This window comes from Psittacula echo (assembly GCF_963264785.1).
Source record: "Psittacula echo genome assembly, chromosome: 25".
NCBI classification, from domain to species: domain Eukaryota; kingdom Metazoa; phylum Chordata; class Aves; order Psittaciformes; family Psittacidae; genus Psittacula; species Psittacula echo.
This window is the reverse complement of record NC_137760.1, coordinates 457882-482257: the sequence shown is the minus strand read 5'-3', so window position 1 is coordinate 482257 and position 24376 is coordinate 457882. Positions and strand designations below refer to the sequence as shown.

The 24376-nt window shown below is 58.1% G+C and overlaps 2 protein-coding genes across 2 annotated transcripts; one reads left to right on the top strand and one right to left on the bottom strand.

The window, feature by feature from the left end:
- Nucleotides 1-4746: 4746 nt before the first annotated feature.
- Nucleotides 4747-12197, bottom strand: CNNM4 (cyclin and CBS domain divalent metal cation transport mediator 4). Its single transcript, XM_080634717.1, has 7 exons — nucleotides 10830-12197; nucleotides 8363-8506; nucleotides 8148-8285; nucleotides 7502-7671; nucleotides 7263-7359; nucleotides 6446-6627; nucleotides 4747-5691 (listed from the first exon to the last, which is right to left on the bottom strand). The coding sequence occupies exons 1-7, from the start codon at nucleotides 12088-12090 to the stop codon at nucleotides 5482-5484; spliced, it is 2202 nt and encodes a 733-aa protein (XP_080490843.1). The 5' UTR covers nucleotides 12091-12197; the 3' UTR covers nucleotides 4747-5481.
- A 715-nt stretch (nucleotides 12198-12912) lies between these two features.
- Nucleotides 12913-18700, top strand: LOC308230024 (VIP36-like protein; the record flags this gene model as incomplete). Its single annotated transcript, XM_080634475.1, is given in 10 exon segments — nucleotides 12913-13008; nucleotides 13011-13071; nucleotides 13074-13103; nucleotides 13177-13295; nucleotides 14696-14813; nucleotides 15775-15857; nucleotides 17094-17148; nucleotides 17733-17876; nucleotides 18100-18219; nucleotides 18561-18700. Coding segments are annotated over 10 exon segments (966 nt in total).
- Between the last annotated feature and the right edge of the window lie 5676 nt (nucleotides 18701-24376).

The window sequence follows — 24376 nt, the reverse complement described above, 5'->3', positions numbered from 1 at the left end:
TCTCTTTGTACGTGGATCCCTGCGCCGGTGCTGTTTGCATGTCGTGTCATGGCTTCTGACAGCTTTCCCCTTGATGCTCGCTGCATCCCAGGGCTCCTCCAAGGATTTCCCTGCCTTGGAGCGGGAGCTTTTGCTGCCTTTCAGGGAGTTGTGGTTTAATGCTACCTCAGGGACTGCTTTGGTCAATGATTTCTTGGTGTTCTCTTGCTGGTTGTCGCATCCACTCTCGCCCCTGGGGACCCCAGCACAAGACGATGGTCCCCAGAGGGACCCAGGAGACATTGGGTCAGTTTGTCCCAGGGGAGTCTTTAACGGCTCTGGGGCCATCAGGATGGCAAATCCACAGCCCCATCCTTGGCAGCACCCTCCTCAATGGCATTCTGGGGAGCTGTGTCCATGCCCTGCAGCCTTGCGGGACCCTCACAGCCAGGATGGATCCCTGTGGGGGTCCCAGGGTACGGGGGGCACACACGTGGCTGTGGGGGGGAGCCTTTTTCCAAGTGCTCAGCACTGGTTGTGGTGTAAAAGGAGTTTTCCTGGGGTTTGTTCTCTTTTTGCCTCACAACCACGAGTGAAACGGGAGTGCCTCCCCCTGGAGCTGTTCTGGTGTCTCAGAATAAACATTGGTGTGTGTGTGACAGTGGGTGACACGGTGTGACACTGTGACAGTGTGTGACACTGTGGGATAGTGTGAGCAGCAGCTCAGGGAGGGGATCCTGCCCCTCTGCTGTGCTCTGGGGAGACCCCCCTGCAGCCCTGATCCAGCTCTGGGGCAGCAGCACAAGAGGGTCATGGAGCTGTTGGAGCGAGTCCAGAGGAGGCCACGGAGCTGCTGCGAGGGCTGGAGCAGCTCTGCTCTGGAGCCAGGCTGAGAGAGCTGGGCTGGGTCAGCCTGGAGAAGAGAAGGCTCCTGAAGGGGAGACCTGAGAGCAGCTCCAGTGCCTAAAGGGGCTACAGGAAACCTGGAGAGGGGCTTGGGACAAGGGCCTGTAGGGACAGGCCAAGGGGAATGGCTTGAACCTGCCAGAGGGGAGACTGAGATGAGCTCTTAGGCAGAAGCTCTTCCCTGGGAGGGTGCTGAGGCGCTGGCACAGGGTGCCCAGAGAAGCTGTGGCTGCCCCATCCCTGGCAGTGTTCAAGGCCAGGTTGGACACAGGGGCTTGGAGCAAGCTGCTCTAGTGGAAGGGGTCCCTGCCCGTGGCAGGGGTTGGAGTTGGATGAGCTCAGTGTGTGTGCTCCCGTCACCCATGGGTGCTACCCATCACCTTGTGAGCACTCTCTATTACTTTTGAGTGCTTCCCATCACTCATGGGTGCTCCCCAATATCACTTGTGGGTGCTCCCTCTCACCTCACAGGTGCTCCCCATCACTAGTGAGTGCTCCCCATCACATGGGTGCTGCCCGTCACTTCGTGGGTGCTTTTTATCACTTGTGGCTGCTCTATGTCACCTTGTGGATGCTCCCCATCAGTTGTGGATGCTCCCCACCACTGGTAGGTGCTCCCCATCACCCGTGAGTGTCCCCAGGAAACACGGGGCAGGAACCGGCTCTCACCTAGAAAATCATCAGCCGAAAACTTGTCGTTGTCCCACACCTGCAGGATGAACTTCAGGGGCACCTTCAGCACCGTCTCGTCCAGGCTCCAGAGATGCTTCTGTCGTGGCGGTGGTGCACAGGGGGGGTCACACGCGTCCCCCGGTTGTCCCCCCGCCGCCCGGGGCGCTCCTCACCTTGGCGGGCAGCACGCAGAGCTGCTCGGCCGCCAGGTACTCGAAGGGGAACACGAAGCGCCAGTTGAAGGCGCCGGCCCCGTCCAGAGAGCGGTAATGCACGTCCGTCCTCTGCCTCTGCTCCTCCAGCCCGTCCAGCCACCTGCGGGCAGAGGGCGCTTGGGTCACCCGCTCCCAGACCCTCGCCCCGTCCCCGCCGTGCCCTCGGCTCACCCCGCGATGTAGATATCGCTCATCTGCTGCCCCAGGAGGTTCGTGTCCCCCGGGTCCACGTCCCGCGTGTTCCAGACCACGCAGCGCAGCTCGTACCTGGGGGACAGGGACAAGGAGGCGTCCCCTTCACCCCCCGGCGTGGCCCCATCCCGTCCATGGGGCATGGGAGGGGGGGTGTGGGTGTCTCTCACCTCTGCGGCTTGCGGGGGGTGATGTCGACCGGGGGTCCCGGGGGACCGAGGTTGATGGGGAACACATCGACCCACATCTGCACCTTGCCCTGCACAGTGGGGAGGCTGGGAGTGGCACTCCAGGGTGTCCCCAGCACCCACACACAGCACCCCTGGGTGCCTTGGGGTCTCTGTCACCCCCCGGCATCATCCCGTTGGCACCCCCCCTGCACTGGGCTCCCTGTCACCCCAATGTCTCCAAGCCCTAGCATCCTTTCATACCCCATGGTCCCACCCTGGCCATGTCCTCCTCATCCCACTGTCCCCATCACCCCAGGGTCCCTGTCGTGTCTCCATTAACCCCTCCCAGCATCCCTCCCTGCCCTGGGGTCCCCATCACCCCTTGGCATCCCCCCTGCACTGGGCTCCCTATCACTCTAAAGTTCCCTATTGTACTCCTAGCATCCCCTTATACCCAAGGTCCCATCACCCCAAGGTCTCCATTGTCCCCCTGGCATCCCTTATATTCAAGGCCCCAGTCACCCCAAGAACCATGTTGATCTCATGGCATCCTCTTATACCCAAGGTCCCATCACCATGAGGTCCCCATCATCCCCCTGTCACCCGCTTACACCCCAACATCCCATCACCCTGGTGTCCCTCCCTGTCACCCCAAGGGTCTCCATCACCCTCTCCCCAACTGCTCCAGCCCGGGCTGGGTGCTGCTGTACAGGGTGCGTGCCTCGAGGTGCTCGGGGACGAGGTGGCAGGAGCGGAGCACGTGCAGGGCCAGGCGCTCGCGGGGCACCCCGGGGTGCCAGTGCTGGGGGGGGCCGCTCTCTGCAGGGCTGAGCCATCACCATGGGCAGGGTCCAGCCCCAAACACCCCCCCCCGGCCCCAGCACCCACCGAAGTGGCTGAGGAGGAAGCTGTGGTCCCCAAAGGTGACCGCGGTGCCCTCGGCGTTGAACTCGGGTGCCGGCAGCCCCTGGGTGCGGGCGAAGTGCTCCAGTGTCTGGCTGGGGGGGAGCCGGTCCCTCCAGCAGCCAGGGCCGGCACTGTGGGGACAATGGGACAATGTGGAGTCAACCCTCAGCTTGTGCTGGTTCCCAGATACCCGCCACATCGTCACCCCGTTGTTCCCATCCTCATCATAGAACAATGGAATGGTTTGGGTTGGAAAGGACCTTAAGGCACATCCAGCTCCAACTGCTGCCATGGGCAGGGACACCTTCCACTGGAGCAGCTTGCTCCAGCCTGGCCTTGAGCAATGCCAGGGATGGGGCAGCCACAGCTTCTCCATTCAACCTGTTCCAGTGTCCCACCAATGCCAAGGGAAGAACTGCCCAAGATCCCATCCCAATCTCCCCTTGTGCCCATTCTTCTCTTGTCCAGGCTGACCCAGCCCAGCTCTCTCAGCCTGGCTCCAGAGCAGAGCTGCTCCAGTAACGCTGATGCTCAGAGGGGTGAAACCTCCCTGAGCTCATGGCTCTGGGAACCCCTCACCTGGGGTGTGCACAGGCAGGGATGGGGATGGGGATGCCTGACCCAGGCGGCTCCTCTTGGGATGAGCTCCCCCGGGAGAGGCCGGTGGCAAAGCAAACGCTGGGATCCCCTGGGCAAAGGGCACCGGAGCTGCTTCTGCTCCGGGTGCCCATCAGGGCCATGAGGGCAGAGCCCCAGCACGGAGCTGCATCCATGAGGAAAGGGGCTCGGCTCAAACCAGCACCACAAAGCAGGGCCCTGAGCCTGAGAGGCGGCTGAAATCCAGCCCTGTGGGCCGTGGGTGGCTTTGTAACCGGAATGAGCGCCTTTAAAACCCTTAGGAAGGATTTGCCGGAGGGAAAGCCGGTGCCAGCAACCGGGATAACACCGGCTCCGGCACCAAGAGAACTCGAGTTCTCTGCTGCTGGGTGCTGGGGCTGGGCTGGAGTGGGATGGGATGAACTGAAGGGAATGATGCTGAGATGCCATTGGCATTGCCACAAGGAGCCGTCCCAAGCTCCCGTGCCCATGCTTTTGGAGCTGCTGCCTCCTCCCTACCCTTACACACGAGGCAAGCTTGGATCTAGTGGCTCCCAAACCCTCTCCCAAGCTCCAGCCAAGCTTTTGCTGCGGGTGCAATTACCTGACCCCTTAAATCCCATCACGACACCCCCTGAGCACGACGGGGCACAGGGATGTGGCTGCAGGAGCGGGGCTGACCCTGGCATCCCCCACCCCAGCCGGGATCTTCATCCCGCTCCCACACTGGAAGCTGGGAAGGGCAGGGGGGTTCCCAGCCTGAAAGCACACCCATGAGATTGAATTCCACAGTTGGTATCACAACTGGGAGAAGGGGGAGGGGGGGAACGGGACACCCCAAATATACAAATGAAAGCTAATATGGAAAATAAATAGGAATTCCCGGGGGGTGGGGTTTGCATAGAGGAAGATTTCATAAAAAAGGGTATTTTTTTTTTCTTGATTATTATTATTATTAATTATTATTCATAATTATTATTTTGATCATCGCCCCCCGCAGGCCCCCGGATCTGAGCATCAAGATGGAATTAACGACAATGATTCACCTTCTCCTAATAACTTACAGAGGATACCCAGGGAACTTGTGCTTTTGGGGGGGACACACGTCTCCTTCACCCCCCTCTATGGGGCACCAGGTCCCCAGGACCTGCCCTGAGGCCACCCATGGCTCTGGGGGTCCCCCCCGGTGCTGGCCCCATCCTGCTTGTACAACTTTGGTCACTAGCTTTGTGCCCCCGGCCCCATGTCCTACCCCGAGACCCCCCATGGAGCTGGGAGGGGGGGAAGGCACCAAAACCACCCCCTTGGGGGGGACACACACAAAATGACAAAAAGGACCCGGCTCTGCCGTCCTCAGCGCGCTCGTGACACCGGTGAGGGGCAGAGGGGGTCAAGTCTGAGCTCCGGTGGTGGTGGCTTTGCACCAGGGACCATCCCTGTGGCCTCAGGCCTGATGCCAACCTCTCTCCATTGCCATGTCCTCGCGGTCTCCCGGGCCAGCAGGAAAGGGGAACGACAGGCACGGAGAAGGATGAGACGCCACCATCGTGTCACATCCCCGGTGCCCCCCCATATAAAAACCACGGGAGAGGGGCTGGGATGGCCACGGCAGAGCCCTCCCAACTCCGAGACCTGAATCTCCCTGAGCTGAACGAGGGTTTGTGCCACCCTGGAGATGGATCACAAAGAAACCAGCGTGGAAATGCAGCAGCAGATCCCAGCTCCGTTTACCACCACGTTGCCACCAAGGGATCAACCAGCCTTCTCCGGGCACCCCGGCACGGTGTCACCTACTTAGGAAGAAAAGGGTCCCCTAAACCGAGCCCGTGCCGGCGGGGCCGGGGTCAGATGGAGTTTTCCAAGAGGCTGTGGTTGCTCCGCCGGCTCAGGCAGTTCCTCTTGTTCAGGAGGCTCGTGGTCTCGTCGGCAGTGCTGGAAGGTTCCGGTTTCTCCGGTGCATCCGTGTCTGCACTGGGACAGTTGCTGTCGGGGGACTGGGGACAACTGTCCATGCGAGAGGCTGTCAGGGCGTTGTGGTACTCGTGGCGCATGATCTGTAGGGGCAAAGGGAGAAGGGAAGGAGTGAGGAGTGGGGCTGGACCCACAAGAGCATCCCTATGGGCATCCAGCCCACCTTAGAGCTATGGAATCAATGAGGATGGGAAAGCGCTTTAGGATCAAGTCCAACCATTCCCAGCACTGCCAAGGCCATCAATAACCCATGGCACTGAGGGTGTGTGAACACTTGCAGGGACGGTGACTGCAGCCCTGCCCTGGGCAGCCTGTTCCAATGCCTGAGCACCCTCTGGACAAGGAATTGTTCCTCAGCTCCATCTAAACCTGCCCTGGTGCAGCTTGAGGCTGTTTCTTCTTGTCATAGAATGAATCACAGAATGGGTTGGGTCACAGGGAGCTTAAAGCTCATCCAGCTCCAGCCCCTGCCACGGGCAGGGACCCCTTCCACTGGAGCAGCTTGCTCCAAGCCCCTGTGTCCAACCTGGCCTTGAACACTGCCAGGGATGGGGCAGCCACAGCTTCTCTGGGCACCCTGTGCCAGCGCCTCAGCACCCTCACAGGGAAGAGCTTCTGCCTAAGATCCAACCTAAATCCCTCCTGTTTCAGTTTGAACCCATCACCCCTTGTCCTATCGCTACAGTCCCTGATGAAGAGTCCCTCTCCAGCATCCCTGCAGCTCCTTTAGGCCCTGGGAGCTGCTCTGAGGTCCCCCCTGAGCCTTCTCTTCTCCAGGTTAAACCCCTCCAGGTCCCTCAGCCGCTCCCCACCACATTCGTGCCCCACAACCCTCACCTTGACGAACTGGAGGTCGCTGAGGGCACGGACGCTGAAGTCGGGCACGTACTGGGTGCTGGTGCTGGTGTTGAGCTGGTTGGTGCTGCCGCTGATGGGAGAGGAGATGGAGTCGGAGCGCTCGTGGTAGTTGAGGGATGCCGAGTGGTTGAGGCTGCTGACATGGGATGGGGAGCGCATCTCTGCGGGATGGGAGGGATGGGATCAGCCATGCCCTGCACCACCCCCCCGGGTCCTGTGCCTGCCCGTAACAGGGTGCTGAGCCCCTGGTGATGCTGCCCTGGCTCCGTGCAGGGAGATCCCCATCCTGCAGGCTCCAGGGACACAGATCCCAGTGGTGACAGGGAGCGATGGGATGTGTGCCCACCCCAGTGCAGCCCTATAGCACCGGATCTGACCCACCCAACCCTCCGCTCCCCCTTGCACCAGGGGACAGGGACAGGGACCAGGACCAAGGACACTGACTCCAAACCGGTGGCTCAGTCACCGCACACGCGTTAGGGACAAGTTGGGGTTCTGGGGACAAGGTGATGTGCTTGGACACAGGGTACAGAGATGGACCAGATAACACAGAGGACAAGGTCAAGAGAAGCCTCTGTGTGAAGGGGAGGGTGGCTGGAGGTCCCTCTGCTCCTCACAGCGCCCATGGATGGGTGCTGCTGACACTGAGCACCATGAGGGTCAGTGTCACAGCCCCCCAAGGGCAGCTCAAGGGGCACCAGTGGGGGCTCCAGCATCTCCTATTCCCACCAGCAGCTCTAATGCAGGGTGGGAGGCTCTCCCCATGCTGGCACCCAAGCGATGTGGCGGTGCTTACCAGTAGGAGAGGGGCTGATGGCCATCACCCCGTAGTAGGAGAAAGCTCCAGCTTCAAACTTCATGCACTCCTTGCCCGTCTCCACCTCCACCTTACCCTGCGAGGGAGAGAAGGGGTTGGGTTCCTTAAGCCCCATCCCGCAGCACTGGGCTGGATGAGAGACCCCAAACCCCGTCACTGCGTGGCCGGGGGTGACGGCTCACGCAGGGGACCCCACGTGCGTGGTGGCACCCGGGTACCTGCAGGATGAGGGTGAAGTAGTCGGCTGCTTTGTTCTTGCAGTAGAGGAAGTGGTGTGGGGCCTTCTTGTTGCCCTCATTGAATTTCAGCTCCTGGATGACGTGGGAGTACTTGAGGAGCCGCAGGAGGATCTTCTCCGAGATGTAGGTGGGGGTGAAGAGCGTCACCTCTGAGAGCCAAAGGGGGAGAAAAAGGCTCAGAGTCACGGTCCTTGTCCCTCCACAGGAAGGTGCCTCCCCTCCTGACATCCTCATTGACACCTCCCTGGGGCAGAAGCGCACCCAACATAAGCTCTGGGTCCCCAGCAAGGCCGCCCCCAGCCTTAGGGACACAGGGAACGGGACCACGCTGGAGGGACAGGGACCTTCTGAGCATCACAGGCACCCTTGAGCCCCATCCATTCCCATTCTGGGGTTGGGACAGAGGGGAGGGGAGCGGGATGAGACACCAGCACCCCATAACTCCTGAACTACATGGTTGGAGCGACTCTTCCTTTGTGGGGGGACAGGAATGGAGCCCAGGGACACGGCAGCACACGGAGCCCACCGGGTCAGTGCTGGGGAGCTGCTGGAGCCATTGGACCAAGCCAAGGGGTGCCCTGACCTTCAGGGGGCTCCCCCCACCATGAAACACCCTTCCCTTTACCTGTGGAGAGGAAGCGGTGGGCAGCCAAGAGCAGCTGTGGGGAGACCTTCACCTTCTGCTCCCCAACGGGGTCCTTGAAGGCCGAGAAGTCCCGTTTGCCCTTGTGGTTGTTCACGAGCTTCCTGCTGCGGTTGTCGGCTGTGGGGAGCAGGATGTCAGCAGGATACAGTGGGACAAGGGATGAGGAGGGGGCAAGGACCGAGCCCAACACCTACTGTACGTGTCCGACTCGTCCAAGATCTCCGACTTGATGATCTCCTCGATGACATCCTCCAGCGTCACCAGCCCCAGCACCTCGTAGAAGGGGTCCCCTTCGCCCTCGTTGTTCACCTTCTGCACGATGGCCAGGTGGGACTTCCCTATGGATCGGCACATGGGATGTTGGAAGGGGAATCCCCCAATTCCCGGGGGGGTCACTGGGACCACTGCTTCCCATCCCACCACCCGCCTGCCTAGCAAACAATGAACCAGCTCAGAGGCAGACATGGCCCTGGGCTGGGCACCAACCCCCAGCGCCATGGCAGTGATCGAGGCCAGGCACCAGGGTGAGGGGAGGGCTTGGCAATGAGGCTCCCAGGAGATGGAATGTGCCCCCGGGAGCCCATTCCCTGTCACAAACCCTGTGTAGGCAGGATGCAGTTTGCCTTATTCCAGCTAAATCCAAAGCTGGAATCCGGGCTGGCCCTGCCCCTGGGTACGTTTCTCCTGCACCATCCCCAAATTACATACATCCATTGGGAAAAGCTCCTTGGACAAGGAACACCCAGCTCTGCTCCAGGGAAAGGAGCAGTGTGTGGAACACCAGAGCGCGCCCAGGCCAGGTCACTGCACCCACAGCATGGACTCCTTAGCCTGGGGAAACTGAGGCAGGGAGGAAGGTGATGACGCTCCCTCCCCAACCACAGCACAGCCCCACAGAGAATCACTTGGGCCTCTTGAAGCTCTACACTCACCCCGAGGCCAGCAGCAAGGTGTCATCCTGCTCTGCTCAGCACCAATGTGCCTGCCCTGACACGAGCTGTTTGGTTATACAGCTGCTGGCTGCAGGCACAGGGGAAAGCTGATGGGGAAGGGACCACAGAGCTTCCTGTGCTCATAGAACCCCAGCCTGGTTTGGGTTGGAAGGGACCCTAAAGCTCATCCAGTTCCAACCCCTGCCACGGGCAGGGACACCTTCCACTAGAGCAGCTTGCTCCAAGCCCCTGTGTCCAACCTGGCCTTGAACGCTGCCAGGGATGGGGCAGCCACAGCTTCTCTGGGCACCCTGTGCCAGCGCCTCAGCACCCTCCCAGGGAAGAGCTTCTGCCTAAGAGCTCATCTCAGTCTCCCCTCTGGCAGGTTAAAGCCATTCCGCTTGGCCTGTCCCTACAGGCCCTTGTCCCAAGCCCCTCTCCAGGTTTCCTGCAGCCCCTTTAGGCACTGGAGCTGCTCTAAGGTCTCCCCTTAAGGAGCCTTCTCTTCTCCAGGCTGACCCAGCCCAGCTCTCTCAGCCTGGCTCCAGAGCAGAGCTGCTCCAGTAACGCTGATGCTCAGAGGGGTGAAACCTCCCTGAGCTCATGGCTCTGGGAACCCCTCACCTGGGGTGTGCACAGGCAGGGATGGGGATGGGGATGCCTGACCCAGGCGGCTCCTCTTGGGATGAGCTCCCCCGGGAGAGGCCGGTGGCAAAGCAAACGCTGGGATCCCCTGGGCAAAGGGCACCGGAGCTGCTTCTGCTCCGGGTGCCCATCAGGGCCATGAGGGCAGAGCCCCAGCACGGAGCTGCATCCATGAGGAAAGGGGCTCGGCTCAAACCAGCACCACAAAGCAGGGCCCTGAGCCTGAGAGGCGGCTGAAATCCAGCCCTGTGGGCCGTGGGTGGCTTTGTAACCGGAATGAGCGCCTTTAAAACCCTTAGGAAGGATTTGCCGGAGGGAAAGCCGGTGCCAGCAACCGGGATAACACCGGCTCCGGCACCAAGAGAACTCGAGTTCTCTGCTGCTGGGTGCTGGGGCTGGGCTGGAGTGGGATGGGACGAACTGAAGGGAATGATGCTGAGATGCCATTGGCATTGCCACAAGGAGCCGTCCCAAGCTCCCGTGCCCATGCTTTTGGAGCTGCTGCCTCCTCCCTACCCTTACACACGAGGCAAGCTTGGATCTAGTGGCTCCCAAACCCTCTCCCAAGCTCCAGCCAAGCTTTTGCTGCGGGTGCAATTACCTGACCCCTTAAATCCCATCACGACACCCCCTGAGCACGACAGGACACAGGGATGTGGCTGCAGGAGCGAGGCTGAGCCCGGCATCCCCCACCCCAGCCGGGATCTTCATCCCGCTCCCACACTGGAAGCTGGGAAGGGCAGGGGGGTTCCCAGCCTGAAAGCACATGCGGGAGGGCTCAGCCTGCAGCACCCTGCTCCTGCTCCCAGCCCCATGAGCAGGCAGCGGAGTGGAAACAGGGCTGGGAGGAGGGAGCCAAGCCCAGACCTGGGAGCCCAGCAACCTCCCAGCTCTCATTTTCTATCCAAGGGTCTCCAGGGCTGGTGATGAAACCCAAGTGAACGCTCCCAAAGTGGCTCCTGAGGCTGGCGCTGGCCATGGGCAGAGAACGGGAGGCTCCTGGTTCAGCCGCCTGTGCCCAGCACCGTGTCCCTGGTGTCCTGTGCCCTGCATGCACCCCACGGAAGCAGCGGCACCCCCTTACCCTTTTTGAACTCCTCCAACATGGCATCCAGCTTGGTGTCGTGGAAGACGACGTGGACGGGGTGGTTGTAGAACTTGGTGATGGTCTTGAGGGGGGTGCAGTCATCAGGGTCAACGAAAGCCAAGTCCTTGACGTAGAGAATGTCCATGATGTTGGAGCGCTCCTCCTCGTAGACAGGGATGCGGGTGTAGCCGCTCTCCATGATCTCCGACATGGTGTTGAAGTCCAGGATGGCGTCGCTGTTGATCATGAAGCAGTTCTGCAGTGGAGTCATCACGTCCTCCACTGTCTTGGTGCGGAGCTCCAGGGCTCCCTGGATCATGTTGAGCTCTTCCCTCACCAGGTCGTTGTAGGGCTCCGTCACCTTCAGCATCTCCACCAGCTTCTCCCGGTTGTAGACGGTGCCGATCTCCTGGCCCAGGATGCAGTCGAGGAGCTTGCTGATGGGGTAAGAGAGGGGGAACGTCACCAGCATGAAGAACTTGGTCACCACGATGGTGTTGGCGCCCACGGCCAAGCCGTGGCGGGAGCAGAGCGCTTGGGGCACGATCTCCCCGAAGATGACGATGCCGATGGTGGAAGCGACGACGGCGCCGATGCCAGAACCGATGAGGTCATCGAGGAAGATGGTGAGGGTGGTGTTCACCAGCACGTTGCCCAGCAGCAGGGAGCACAGCAGGTAGTTCCCTTTGCGGCGGATGGGCTCGATCCGGCGGGCGTAGCGCTTCTCGGTGTCGGTGCCGCAGTTCTGCACGATGCGCAGCTCCATGGGGTCCAGCGCCATGAGGCCCAGGTTGAGCCCGCTGAAGATGCCCGACAGCACCAGCAGCCCCACGATCAGGATCACCTGCAGCCACAGTGGCAACAGCGACTTCTTCTCCTCCAACACCATGAGCCAGCCGTCGGAGTCGGGATGGGGCAGCCAGGCCTGGCCAGCCCGGCGCTGCGTGCACAACACGTAGGTTTTTACCTTCTCGCCCTTGCGCAGGGCGCGGACCCGGACCCGCAGCAGGGCCGAGGTGTCAAAGAGCTCCGTGGGGCCCGGCTGCACCACCACGTCCTGGGTGCGATAGGAGCAGGAGCCGTTCGGGGCAGAACCGTTCTCGGCCGGGCGCAGCTCGGCGAACGCCACCCGTTCCCCGGTGCTAGGGCCCAGCCCCTGCCCGTAAAAGCGCAGCAGCAGCTCGCTGCCCTCCGTCACACGGATGGGCCCGCGGGACGGAGCCGCCGGCGCCGGCTTCGTGCTCTCTTCCAGCCGCATCCCCAGCACCACGTTGTCCCCGTCCGGCGGCCCCGGGCGGGACACGGCAACGGCGGCCGCAGCGCCGGGCAGCGCCGCCAGCAGCAGCAGCAGCAGCAGCGGCGGCGGCGGCGGCGGCGGCGGCAGCAGCAGCAGCACCGATGGCACCCCGCTCTCGCCCCCCGCCGCCATGTTGGCGTCTCGCAACCTCCTCATGCCGCGCCCCCTTCCAGCCCCGCGTAGGTCTGCGTCACACCCTACCGCCAGCCATCCGACGCACGGCCTTAAAGGGGCGATGGCAGAACTGGGCTGGTGGGGTTCGCAGTGGTGGATGAATCAAGGGGATGGGTGTGGAAGCGCAGCGGAATGCAAAGGAGTGGGAAAGAGGTAGGGGTATCCATTAGGTGGGAGTTGAGCCCCCCTGGGGAAGGTGGGTGTGTGAGGTGCAGGGGGAAGTAAGGTGAGCAGGAGCTTGCGGGGGAGCGCTGGGACCTGGGGAGGTGGGAATTAGGATCTTGGGGGGCACTAAGACCTGGAGGGGGTCACTAGGACCGGGAAGGGGGCACTAAGACCTGGAGGGGGGCATTAGGATCTGGGGGAGGGAGCAATAGGACTGGGGAGGGGGGCACTAGGATCTGTGGTTGGCGGGAGGGGCACTAGAATCGAGGAGGGGCACTAGGACCTGGGGGCGGGCACCTCAATCCATTGCCCGTCAGGAGCCGGCGCGGATCCTTTAAGGTAGCCAGAAAGAAGTTACCCATCAGCCCTTGCGCGCAGCCCTCTCCTCTCCATTGACAGTCCTCTCCTCCAACCCGCTCACCGCGGGCCTGCGCAAGGCAACCAATGGGCGAGCTCGGGGCGGCGAGCTGGCCAATGGGCGGGCGGGGCGGAGCGCGGGCGGTGGGGGCAAGATGGCGGCGTCGGGGGGGTATGGGTCTGTGCTGGTGCTGCTGGCGCTGGCGCTGAGCGGGCCGCGGGCCGAGCAGACGGAGGAGCACCTCAAGGGGAGCACTCGCTCTCCAAACCCTACCAGGGTGAGTGGGGCGGGGCAGGGCGCTGGGGGCAGGTGCCCGGTGTCCAGTACCGACAGCGCGTTGTGGGCCTCAGGTGTGGGCTCGGCCAGCTCGGGGCTGTGGGACCTGCAGGGTAACGCCATGGTCATGACCCAGTTCATCCGCCTCACCCCCGATGTGCAGAGCAAGCAGGGAGCGGTCTGGACCCGAGTGGTGAGCACGGGGGGGGGCACCACGGGGGGCTGGGGGTGTAAATAAAATATTTGGAAATCAGTCGTGGCTAAGATTGAATTATTATAACAGGGGTGAGGGTTGGGACCGTGGGGTCTCCGTTTGGGGTGAGGGGACTCGAGGAGGGGTTAAGGACAGGTTGGGGGAGGGTTTGGGGTGATCAAAGGGGAAGTGGGGCCTTGGGCAGGGGGTTTAGGGGGGCTGGAGGCTGAACCGGGGGACTTGGGGGGTGGTCCTTAGTAAGGGATGCAGCGTATGGGCAGGAATGAGGGTGGTGGTGAAGGGGTTTGAGGTAAATGGAGGGTGTTGGGGGGGTATCAGGAGAGAAATGGGTAAAATGGGGAGCGGGGGGCTCCAGGCCAGCGGGTGTGAGGGGGTTTGATGGGGCGATTGAAGGGGTATTGGGGAAGCTGTCTGGGGTTGTAGAGCAGGGCAGGGAGAGCTGTGGGGGTTAGGGCTGGAATCCCTGCAGCCGCCAGCTTTTGGTGTGGTGGCTCCTGCAAGGGCTGAGCCACCCCATGGGCATTGGGCGTGCGTGGGGTCTCCCATGGCTGTATCATCTCCACATGCGTGCACTGTGGCTGGAGCTGCTGCTCCCTTTGCCATGTCCAGATCTGTGGGGCTGGTAAAGCAGCAGCGTGATGTGGTTATGGGTACAGTGTGTCACCTGGCACACAGCAGAGCTGCCTTGAATTCCTTCATAATTCCCATTGAATTTCAATGTGGGCTGAAATCAATGGGGATGTTGTGCCCCAGGATCCAGCCCCGCTCCACAGGGGTTTGGAAAACACCCCATGAGATCAGAGTGATCCATTGTGTTCTGGTTTAGTGATATATCGAGGGAGATTGCTTTTCCTTTGGGCTTCCTTTCCTGTTCCTTGAGTTGGCTCTCAGGAAAAGTGGCTTCCAAGCGAAGCCCCCCAACATCCCATGAGCTTCCCACCAGCCGCCTTCCCAACATCCCATGAGCAAATCTGCCCCTTAGCACAGGGAATTTGTTGGGAGCTCAGGAAACAACTGGCCCATCAGGAAGCAGGAGCTGCTCCTCCATTATTCCACTCTCCTTTTCCTGTGTGTGAATTCCTGATCTCAGAGTAGTGCGAGATGAAAAGCGGTTCCTTGGCTTTCTCTAGCCTTGGGTAACAACCTGTTCCCTTGGCTTAATGATGTCCCTTGGGATTAATTATTGCTCACAACCAAACTATGGGATAGCAAGGTCTGTTGGCAAGGGGAACATGGAGCAGTGGCACACGGAGCTGTTGTGACAGGCAGAGGATGGTGCAGACTTGGAGGTGCCTGTCCCCTAACCCTCGTGGGCACAGCAGCAGTGGGTGCTGGCACTGGGGCAGCCTCGTGTCCCATCCCTGCTCCTTTGCTTGCAGCCGTGTTACCTGCGTGACGGGGAGATGCAGGAGCACTTCAAAATCCACGGGCAAGGCAAGAAGAACCTGAACGGGGATGGATTTGCCATCTGGTACACCAAGGATCGCATGCAGGCAGGTGAGCGTGGCTGTAGCTGCTGTCACTGGTATCGGGAATGTGCCACCTTCTCATAGAATGGTTCATATTGGAAAGGACCTTAAAGCTCCTCCAGCTCCAAGCCCTGCCAGGAGCAGGGACACCTTCCAGTAGAGCAGCTTGCTCCAAGCCCCGGTGTCCAACCTGGCCTTGAACACTGCCAGGGATGGGGCAGCCACAGCTTCTCTGGGCAGCCACAGCTTCTCTGGGCACCCTGTGCCAGCGCCTCAGCACCCTCACAGGGAAGAGCTTCTGCCTAAGAGCTCATCTCAGTCTCCCCTCTGGCAGGTTAAAGCCATTGCCCTTGGCCTGTCCCTACAGGCCCTTGTCCCAAGTCCCTCTCCAGGTTTCCTGCAGCCCCTTTAGGCACTGGAGCTGCTGTAAGGTCTCCCCTTCAGGAGCCTTCTCTTGTCCAGGCTGACCCAGCCCAGCTCTTTCAGCCTGGCTCCAGAGCAGAGCTGCTCCAGCCCTCGCAGCAGCATCTCCGTGGCTTCCTCTGGCCTCACTCCAGCAGCTCCAGGTCCCTCTTGTGCTGTTGCCCCAGAGCTGGATCAAGTCTCCAGAGAGGTCTCCCCAGAGCACAGCAGAGGGGCAGGATCCCCTCCCTGAGCTGCTGCTCATGCAGAGGCACTGGGAGGCTGGAATCAGATTGGGGGTCAGGGCTTTGGGGTTGTTGTGCCCTGGTTTTGGGGTCAGTGTAATGGGAAGTGTGGTCCTTCTTGCACTGGGAGTCAGCTCCTTAAAATCTGGACTATGGAGAAAACTCAGTCCTTGAGCAGCAAAGAGAAAGGGATTTCATCTGCCCCTCTGACTTCCTCTGCCTGCTTTGTGTGCTTCAGTCATTGCTCAAGGCTTCCTCCTTACCTGACTTAATGAGTAACAACCGCTTTGCAACACCTGCCTGGCATTGCCATCCTTAATCAAAGCCTCTCCTTCCTCCTAGGACCTGTCTTTGGGAGCAAGGATAACTTCCTGGGCCTGGGAGTGTTTGTGGACACCTACCCAAATGAGGAGAAGCAGCATGAGGTCAGTTAGGAGACAACAGGCCCATGGTGCCCGCCAGCTGCCTGCACGGGCAGAGCTGAGGTCATGGCTCTTCACTGGCATGATGTGACCTTTCCTGAGCTCTAAAGTCAGAGAGCACCTACTACAAGTGTCTGATGATCCCACCTCTGTGTTGTGAGCTCCTGGGCTCCTGCCACAAGTGGTAGCTGAGGTGAAGCCGTACCAAGAGCATTGTAGACCTTGAGTAGAGCAGTTCTGAGCTGCCAGCCCAGCCCTGCCTGCGTGACTGGGCTGTTTCATTGCAGCTGCTCAGAGGAGGCTTTCCCTGCTCTCGGGTGCAGTGTGACCGTGCTCTGTCCCTTTGGAAGACGCCCTTCTGAAGGTCTTTGTGTTCCTGGTGTGTCTGTTGTTTGTTTGGAGGTTTATTGGTGTTTGTTCCTATGGAGAAGGGAGTGCACAGGTAGTTAAAACCAAGCCCTGCCCTGGAATCTCTTTCATCACTCCAAAACCAAAGCTGGACTTGATCTTAATGCCGGTTTTCCCTAAAACATAGGCACTGTTGTACCCCAAGAGCTTGTTGCTGATCCCAAAATGGGATTAACATGGCTCACCCTGGAGAGAAGGACAAAAGGTGCAGTTGGGATGTGCCCTGACCTTGGAGATGCTGAGGAACAACCAGCTTTTGTTGAGGCACCTGAAGCAGCAGCTCTGGTGCAGGGGTGTACTTTGTGCTTATTAAAGCCTTTCTGAGCCATTTGGTGCCTTGTTAATGGGGTTAGTGCTGGGTGGATCCTGGTGACTTGCAGTGGCAGAGCTGCTTTTGTGGGGTAAATGGGTCTTCCTTAAAGGAAGTCATCAGTGGAATGTGGGTGTCTGGCTTCCTGGCACCTGGAGGGGGCTGCCCTCCTCTGGCCAGGCACAGAGCACTCTTCACATATTCACATATCCTATGGAATCATAGAATCCTGGAATGGTTTGGGTTGAAAGGGACCTTAAAGCTCCTCCAGCTCCAACCCCCGCCACGGGCAGGGACACCTTCCACTGGAGCAGCTTGCTCCAAGCCCCTGTGTCCAACCTGGCCTTGAACACTGCCAGGGATGGGGCAGCCACAGCTTCTCTGGGCACCCTGTGCCAGCGCCTCAGCACCCTCACAGGGAAGAGCTTCTGCCTAAGAGCTCCTCTCAGTCTCCCCTCTGGCAGGTTAAAGCCACTGCCCTTGTCCCAAGCCCCTCTCCAGGTTTCCTGCAGGCCCTTTAGGCTCTGGAGCTGCTCTTGCTGTTGGGGCTCTGTTGTATGAGTGAGCTGCGGCGTGGTGAGGAGGAGGAACAAGGCAACGCTTGATGTGGCTTTCACCCCCCAGCACTGTTCCCTCTCCGTGTGGCTCAGGATTCAGCACCTAACACCTAAACCCCTCCCTGCTTTAGAGAGTGCAGCCAAGCGGCTGTAGCAGCTCAGCCAGAGCTGCTCCAAAACAAGCCTCTGGGAAGGAGTGAAAGCAGGATAAGCACTGGAAAAGAATCTCCTCCACTCTCCTGCCACAGCCCGTGGTGCCTGGGTTAACCCCAAGGGCAGCACTGGGAGGAGTGGCCTTCACTGCAGCCACAGCTCCCTCCTGCCCCCTGCCTCTGCTCTGGGGGTATCTTGCTTTGGATTTCACATCCTCAGAGCTCTGAGCTGCTCCTTATTGAGGGAGGGACCTAAAGCTGCAGCCCTTCACCCTCCTCTGCATAATACTTCTCTCGTGGTGCTGGTTGAGGTGCTGTGAGCTCTGCTGTTACACCGCTGAGCCTCTTTGGGCAGGTTTTCAGCCTGATTTGAGCTCTGCCTCTGCAGAAGTGCATTGATGGGTGTCTGAGCCTGTTGTTGGCTCCAACAGCAGTTCCTTTTCTCTCCCAGATCCCTGCCTGGTGCCCGGGGAGCTGGTGTGGAGCACTCACCTTGTCCCACTAACAACCCCAGCAGCACAAGCAAAGGGCCCTGTGAGGCCGATGCTAACACCTTCCCTTCGGGTGGCTGACGGGCTAATCCCAGTTTGGGCTGGTGGGTTTCAGTTTAGCTTAAAGGTTCCCGTTGGCTGAGGGCCCAGCTCAGCCCAGCATAGATCCTGCCCTCTGAAGGTGAGTTTTCCCACCTTGGGAAGGCAGAGCAGCACCTTTGCCCCAAGTGCTAACATCCCATGGTGCTGCCTGAGGCACTCGGTCCCTGGCCAGAGCTGTGTCTGTGCGTGGTGCCTCAGGACATGGTGGTTCTGCTCTGCTTGCAGACAACCACGACATCATCTCCCTGAAGCTCTACCAGCTGACAGTGGAGAGAACCCCGGAGGAGGAGAAGCGGGACAGGGAGGTCTATCTGCCCGTCGTGGACAACCTGAAGCTGCCAGGAAGTGAGTAGGAGCTGCTGGTCCCACAGAGGGGAAGGTGGGAGCCGTAGGGACTCAAAAGGTTGTGGAGGAGAAGCCACATCATTTTGAGAGCAAAGAAGCTGAGCTCCACCTAGAATCATGGAATGGTTTTTGTTGGAAGGGAGCTTAAAGCTCCTCCAGCTCCAACCCCTGCCACGGGCAGGGACACCTTCCACTAGAGAGCTTGCTCCAAGCACCTGTGTCCAACCTGGCCTTGAACACTGCCAGGGATGGCAGCTCAGGAGGGGTTTCCTGGAGCGTGGGTTCTGGAGTGCTGGGTTCTTGGGGTGCTCACGGACTGGTTTCCCTCCTCTCTGTCCCAGTGGAGGCACCGCTGGAGCCCATGAGTGGCCTGGCTCTCTTCTTGATCGTCTTCTTCTCCCTCGTTGCCATTGTTTTTGCCATTGTCATGGGAGTCATCATCTACAAGTGGCAGGAGCAGAGCCGGAAACACTTCTATTGACTTGGGAATACGCAGGGATAGCCCATGGCTAGTCCTTGCTAGCCACCTCCTGCCTCCCACCGTTCCCAGACTGGCCAGAGCATGATGGACCGACCCCCATGGCAGGGACTTTTGTGTCCCCCCAGAATCCCACTGGGGACGGCTGCTGTTTCATGTTGGGCTCCAGAACTCCAGTGCTGCTCCTGGTGGGAGCCGGGATCCCCAGCATATCCTGTGATGGCTGCAGGGATGGAGCTGCCACCTCCTGAAGGAGCTCTGCTTTGGCTGTTGTTCAGGAGGATGTCGGGACGTGGGCAGGAGTCAGCACCTCGGCTGTGAGGGATGCCAGCAGGCGGGGCCCGGCCGAGCGCCTGTTTCCACACCAGATCCCTCGTTCCTTCCCAGCCTCTTGTCTCCAAGCGATTCCACTTCCAGGAGGGATTTTCCAAGCTGTTCACCCCGCTCTGGCTGCTCTGTCTCCTGCCTTAGGCTGGTGGTGGAGCCCAGACAGCTTCTCTTTGTACGTGGATCCCTGCGCCGGTGCTGTTTGCATGTCGTGTCATGGCTTCTGACAGCTTTCCCCTTGATGCTCGCTGCATCCCAGGGCTCCTCCAAGGATTTCCCTGCCTTGGAGCGGGAGCTTTTGCTGCCTTTCAGGGAGTTGTGGTTTAATGCTACCTCAGGGACTGCTTTGGTCAATGATTTCTTGGTGTTCTCTTGCTGGTTGTCGCATCCACTCTCGCCCCTGGGGACCCCAGCACAAGACGATGGTCCCCAGAGGGACCCAGGAGACATTGGGTCAGTTTGTCCCAGGGGAGTCTTTAACGGCTCTGGGGCCATCAGGATGGCAAATCCACAGCCCCATCCTTGGCAGCACCCTCCTCAATGGCATTCTGGGGAGCTGTGTCCATGCCCTGCAGCCTTGCGGGACCCTCACAGCCAGGATGGATCCCTGTGGGGGTCCCAGGGTACGGGGGGCACACACGTGGCTGTGGGGGGGAGCCTTTTTCCAAGTGCTCAGCACTGGTTGTGGTGTAAAAGGAGTTTTCCTGGGGTTTGTTCTCTTTTTGCCTCACAACCACGAGTGAAACGGGAGTGCCTCCCCCTGGAGCTGTTCTGGTGTCTCAGAATAAACATTGGTGTGTGTGTGACAGCGGGTGGCACAGTGTGACACTGTGACAGTGTGTGACACTGTGGGATAGTGTGAGCAGTAGGGTGATGTCGACCGGGGGGTCCCGGGGGACCGAGGTTGATGGGGAACACATTGACCCACATCTGCACCTTGCCCTGCACAGTGGGGAGGCTGGGAGTGGCACCCCAGGGTGTCCCCAGCACCCACACACAGCACCCCTGGGTGCCTTGGGGTCTCTGTCACCCCCCGGCATCATCCCGTTGGCACCCCCCCTGCACTGGGCTCCCTGTCACCCCAATGTCTCCAAGCCCTAGCATCCTTTCATACCCCATGGTCCCACCCTGGCCATGTCCTCCTCATCCCACTGTCCCCATCACCCCAGGGTCCCTGTCATGTCTCCATTAACCTCTCCCAGCATCCCTCCCTGCCCTGGGGTCCCCATCACTCTAAAGTTCCCTATTGTACCCTGTCCTGGGTTCAGCAGCAGCAGTCATTTTTATTTCTTCTTAGTAGCTGTTGCAGCACTGTGTTTTTGACTTTCGGCCTGGGAACAGTGCTGATAACATCGATGTTTAGACTGACCAAGGACTTTGTGAGTCTCATGCTCTGCCAGGGAGGAGGAGAAGCCGGGAGGAAGCAGAGACAGGACACCTGACCCAAACTAGCCAAAGAGGTATTCCATACCACAGCACGTCATGCCCAGGATGTAGAATTGAGAGGGCCCGGAAGGGCTGGATCACTGCAGGGTGGGGGTGAGGTACCGGTCGGTGAGCGGTTGTATTCTTTTCCTTGTTATTTGCTTTATCATTATTATTATTGGTGGTAGCAGTAGTGATTTGTGTTATACCTTAGTTATTAAACTGTTCTTATCTCAACCCATGGGAGTTGCATTCTTTCGATTCTCCTCCCCGTCCCTCCAGGAGCGGACGGAAGAAAGGTGGGGGGGGAAGTAGACTGCGTGGTTCTAATTTACGGCCTGGGCTTAAACCACGACATACCCCTAGCATCCCCTTATACCCAAGGTCCCATCACCCCAAGGTCTCCATTGTCCCCCTGGCATCCCTTATATTCAAGGCCCCAGTCACCCCAAGAACCATGTTGATCTCATGGCATCCTCTTATACCCAAGGTCCCATCACCATGAGGTCCCCATCATCCCCCTGTCACCCGCTTACACCCCAACATCCCATCACCCTGGTGTCCCTCCCTGTCACCCCAAGGGTCTCCATCACCCTCTCCCCACCTGCTCCAGCCCGGGCTGGGTGCTGCTGTACAGGGTGCGTGCCTCGAGGTGCTCGGGGACGAAGTGGCAGGAGCGGAGCACGTGCAGGGCCAGGCGCTCGCGGGGCACCCCGGGGTGCTGGTGCTGGGGGGGCCGCTCTCTGCAGGGCTGAGCCATCACCAAGGGCAGGGTCCAGCCCCAAACACCCCCCCCCGGCCCCAGCACCCACCGAAGTGGCTGAGGAGGAAGCTGTGGTCCCCAAAGGTGACCGCGGTGCCCTCGGCGTTGAACTCGGGTGCCGGCATCCCCTGGGTGCGGGCGAAGTGCTCCAGTGTCTGGCTGGGGGGGAGCTGGTCCCTCCAGCAGCCAGGGCCGGCACTGTGGGAACAATGGGACAATGTGGAGTCAACCCTCAGCTTGTGCCGGTTCCCAGATACCCGCCACATCGTCACCCCCTTGTTCCCATCCTCATCATAGAACAATGGAATGGTTTGGGTTGGAAAGGACCTTAAGGCACATCCAGCTCCAACCGCTGCCATGGGCAGGGACACCTTCCACTGGAGCAGCTTGCTCCAGCCTGGCCTTGAGCAATGCCAGGGATGGGGCAGCCACAGCTTCTCCATTCAACCTGTTCCAGTGTCCCACCAATGCCAAGGGAAGAACTGCCCAAGATCCCATCCCAATCTCCCCTTGTGCCCATTCTTCTCTTGTCCAGGCTGACCCAGCCCAGCTCTCTCAGCCTGGCTCCAGAGCAGAGCTGCTCCAGTAACGCTGATGCTCAGAGGGGTGAAACCTCCCTGAGCTCATGGCTCTGGGAACTCCTCACCTGGGGTGTGCATGGGCAGGGATAGGGATGGGGATGCCTGACCCAGGCGGCTCCTCTTGGGATGAGCTCCCCTGGGAGAGGCCGGTGGCAAAGCAAACGCTGGGATCCCCTGGGCAAAGGGCACCGGAGCTGCTTCTGCTCCGGGTGCCCATCAGGGCCATGAGGGCAGAGCCCCAGCACGGAGCTGCATCCATGAGGAAAGGGGATTGGCTCAAACCAGCGCCACAAAGCAGGGCCCTGAGCCTGAGAGGCAGCTGAAATCCAGCCCTGTGGGCTGTGGGTGGCTTTGTAACCGGAATGAGCGCCTTTAAAACCCTTAGGAAGGATTTGCCGGAGGGAAAGCCGGTGCCAGCAACCGGGATAACACCGGCTCCAGCAGCAACAGGACTCGGGTTCTCTGCTGCTGGGTGCTGGGCCCAGGCTGGAGCGGGATGGGATGAACTGAAGGGAATGATGCTGAGACCCCATTGGCATTGCCACAAGTGTTAGAGGAGGGTGAAATTTTCTGTAACCATTCTAGCAGTGATTATATTTGAAAAGTTTGTAAATCAATAGAAAGCCTTTGTGCATATATTAAAATTTTGTAACTTTGCTGTTCTGTATTTTAGATATTGTTCCAGTAGGTGATTGTGTTTAGAAATCATAAATCAATAGAGAAGCTTCATACACTGAATGAATGCTGCAATTGTGTTGGTTTGTATCTTAGCTACTTTATAACTAAACACTACAATGGTGACTTTAGGAATAGAAACAAATATAACCTTGTATAGTGAAAGGAGTGTAGAAAAGAATGTACTGTGAAACTCCCAACTTAGCAGGACCAAAGATTAAGTAAGGCAGAACCACATACCAGGGGCAACTAAGTGAAGATGAGAGAATGCTGTGTCCACATAATGGTTGGGATTTGTCCAAAGAACAGAAAGGTGAAAAGGAGAGAGTGAGGAAGACTCCTTACTTCATCAGGACGACCACCAGACGACCACCAGAGGGGGCTGTGCAAGCGCAGAGAGGCTGATGTAATCTTAGCGTATAAATTGCGAAGTTCTTCATCAGGGACTCTAGTGAACAGGACAAGGGGTAAGGGGTTCAAACTTAAACAGGGGAAGTTTAGATTGGATATAAGGAAGAAATTCTTTACTGAGAGGGTGATGAGGCACTGGAATGGGTTGCCCAAGGAAGTTGTGAATGCTCCATCCCTGGTGGTTTCAAGGCCAAGTTGGACAGAGCCTTGGGTGACATGGTTTAGTGTGAGGTGTCCCTGCCCATGGCAGGGGGATTGGAACTAAATGATCTTAAGGTCCTTTCCAACCCTAACTATTCTATGATTCTATGAATAATGTGCAAGAAATCTGACTTACAGTATACTGCCCTATGTCTTGATAATTTAGCTATTAAATTTTGTTTCTTCAACGGTATCAGATTTTTCTTAACATAGAAAAGGATTCAGGTGAGCCACTACTTAAACAAAGCTTTCAAAACTTGTAAACTGATGAGGACCTTGGATCTCTACAAGAATCTCTGGTGAAAGCTATCTTTTTTAATTTGCCTCGCCATGAAGACTTCAATTGAAACATCAGATTTGTCTTCTGTAGTCCAGTATGAAACAGTTAGAAAGATAAGACATGGCACAGAAAATCTTTTCAAACCTCTTACGGCATGGGTAGATTTGAGGAGCCTACCTAGAAGAAGCAGGATTGCAACTCATCAAATTGTGGCTCCTCACACCACAACTGTCCTACATTCTCATAAGCAAGAATATCTGTTTGGAATGCACACAGGTTTACTATTACCCTCTCCATATTTAAATACAATATCCACTTCTCTGGATGCATACAATTTAGTCTTCAAGATATTACGCACACTAGATGCTGCATATGTTAAATTTTATGAAGTTCAGCTATTTCAGCAAGTAATTAGAGTATGCGCAAGACAATTAGGAAAGCCAGCTACTAATGGTTTAAAATGGGAAACAGCCTAAGTCAACACCACTCAAAATGTATATACTGTATTCATGGTGCATTGTCTAGCATTGCTAACACACAGTCAAATTAATCATGTCAGAAGATGTCCCTAGATCAGAAGTGATTAAACCATCTAATTGCTGCAGATTGCAAAGTTTTTCGGGAAAGATACAATTTATTACTAAAAAAATAGAGCACTCTCTTCCTCACAAGGTTATCTTCTTCTATTTCTTTTTGTTTGAGTGCACATGCAAATGCTTCATGCTTAGTTTTTTGAGTAATATTTCTTCTTAAAAATTGTTAAATCGGTAGTTTTTATTTCCATTTTTCATATGATCAGGTCACTAAACTAAAATAAGCAACAGCGAAATGAGTGAAATGGATATTTTTCAAAATAACTTAAACGAACAGAAAACGTTAAAAGTTTATTGTAAAATAAATAAAATGCTAAAACTAGCTATCCACCTTTTTATGGTCTTACCTACTTTGAAGTGCTTTTATAAGTGCTCTCTTATTGATTTATTTGTCCCCAAGGAGCAAGTTATAAAACTACCTGA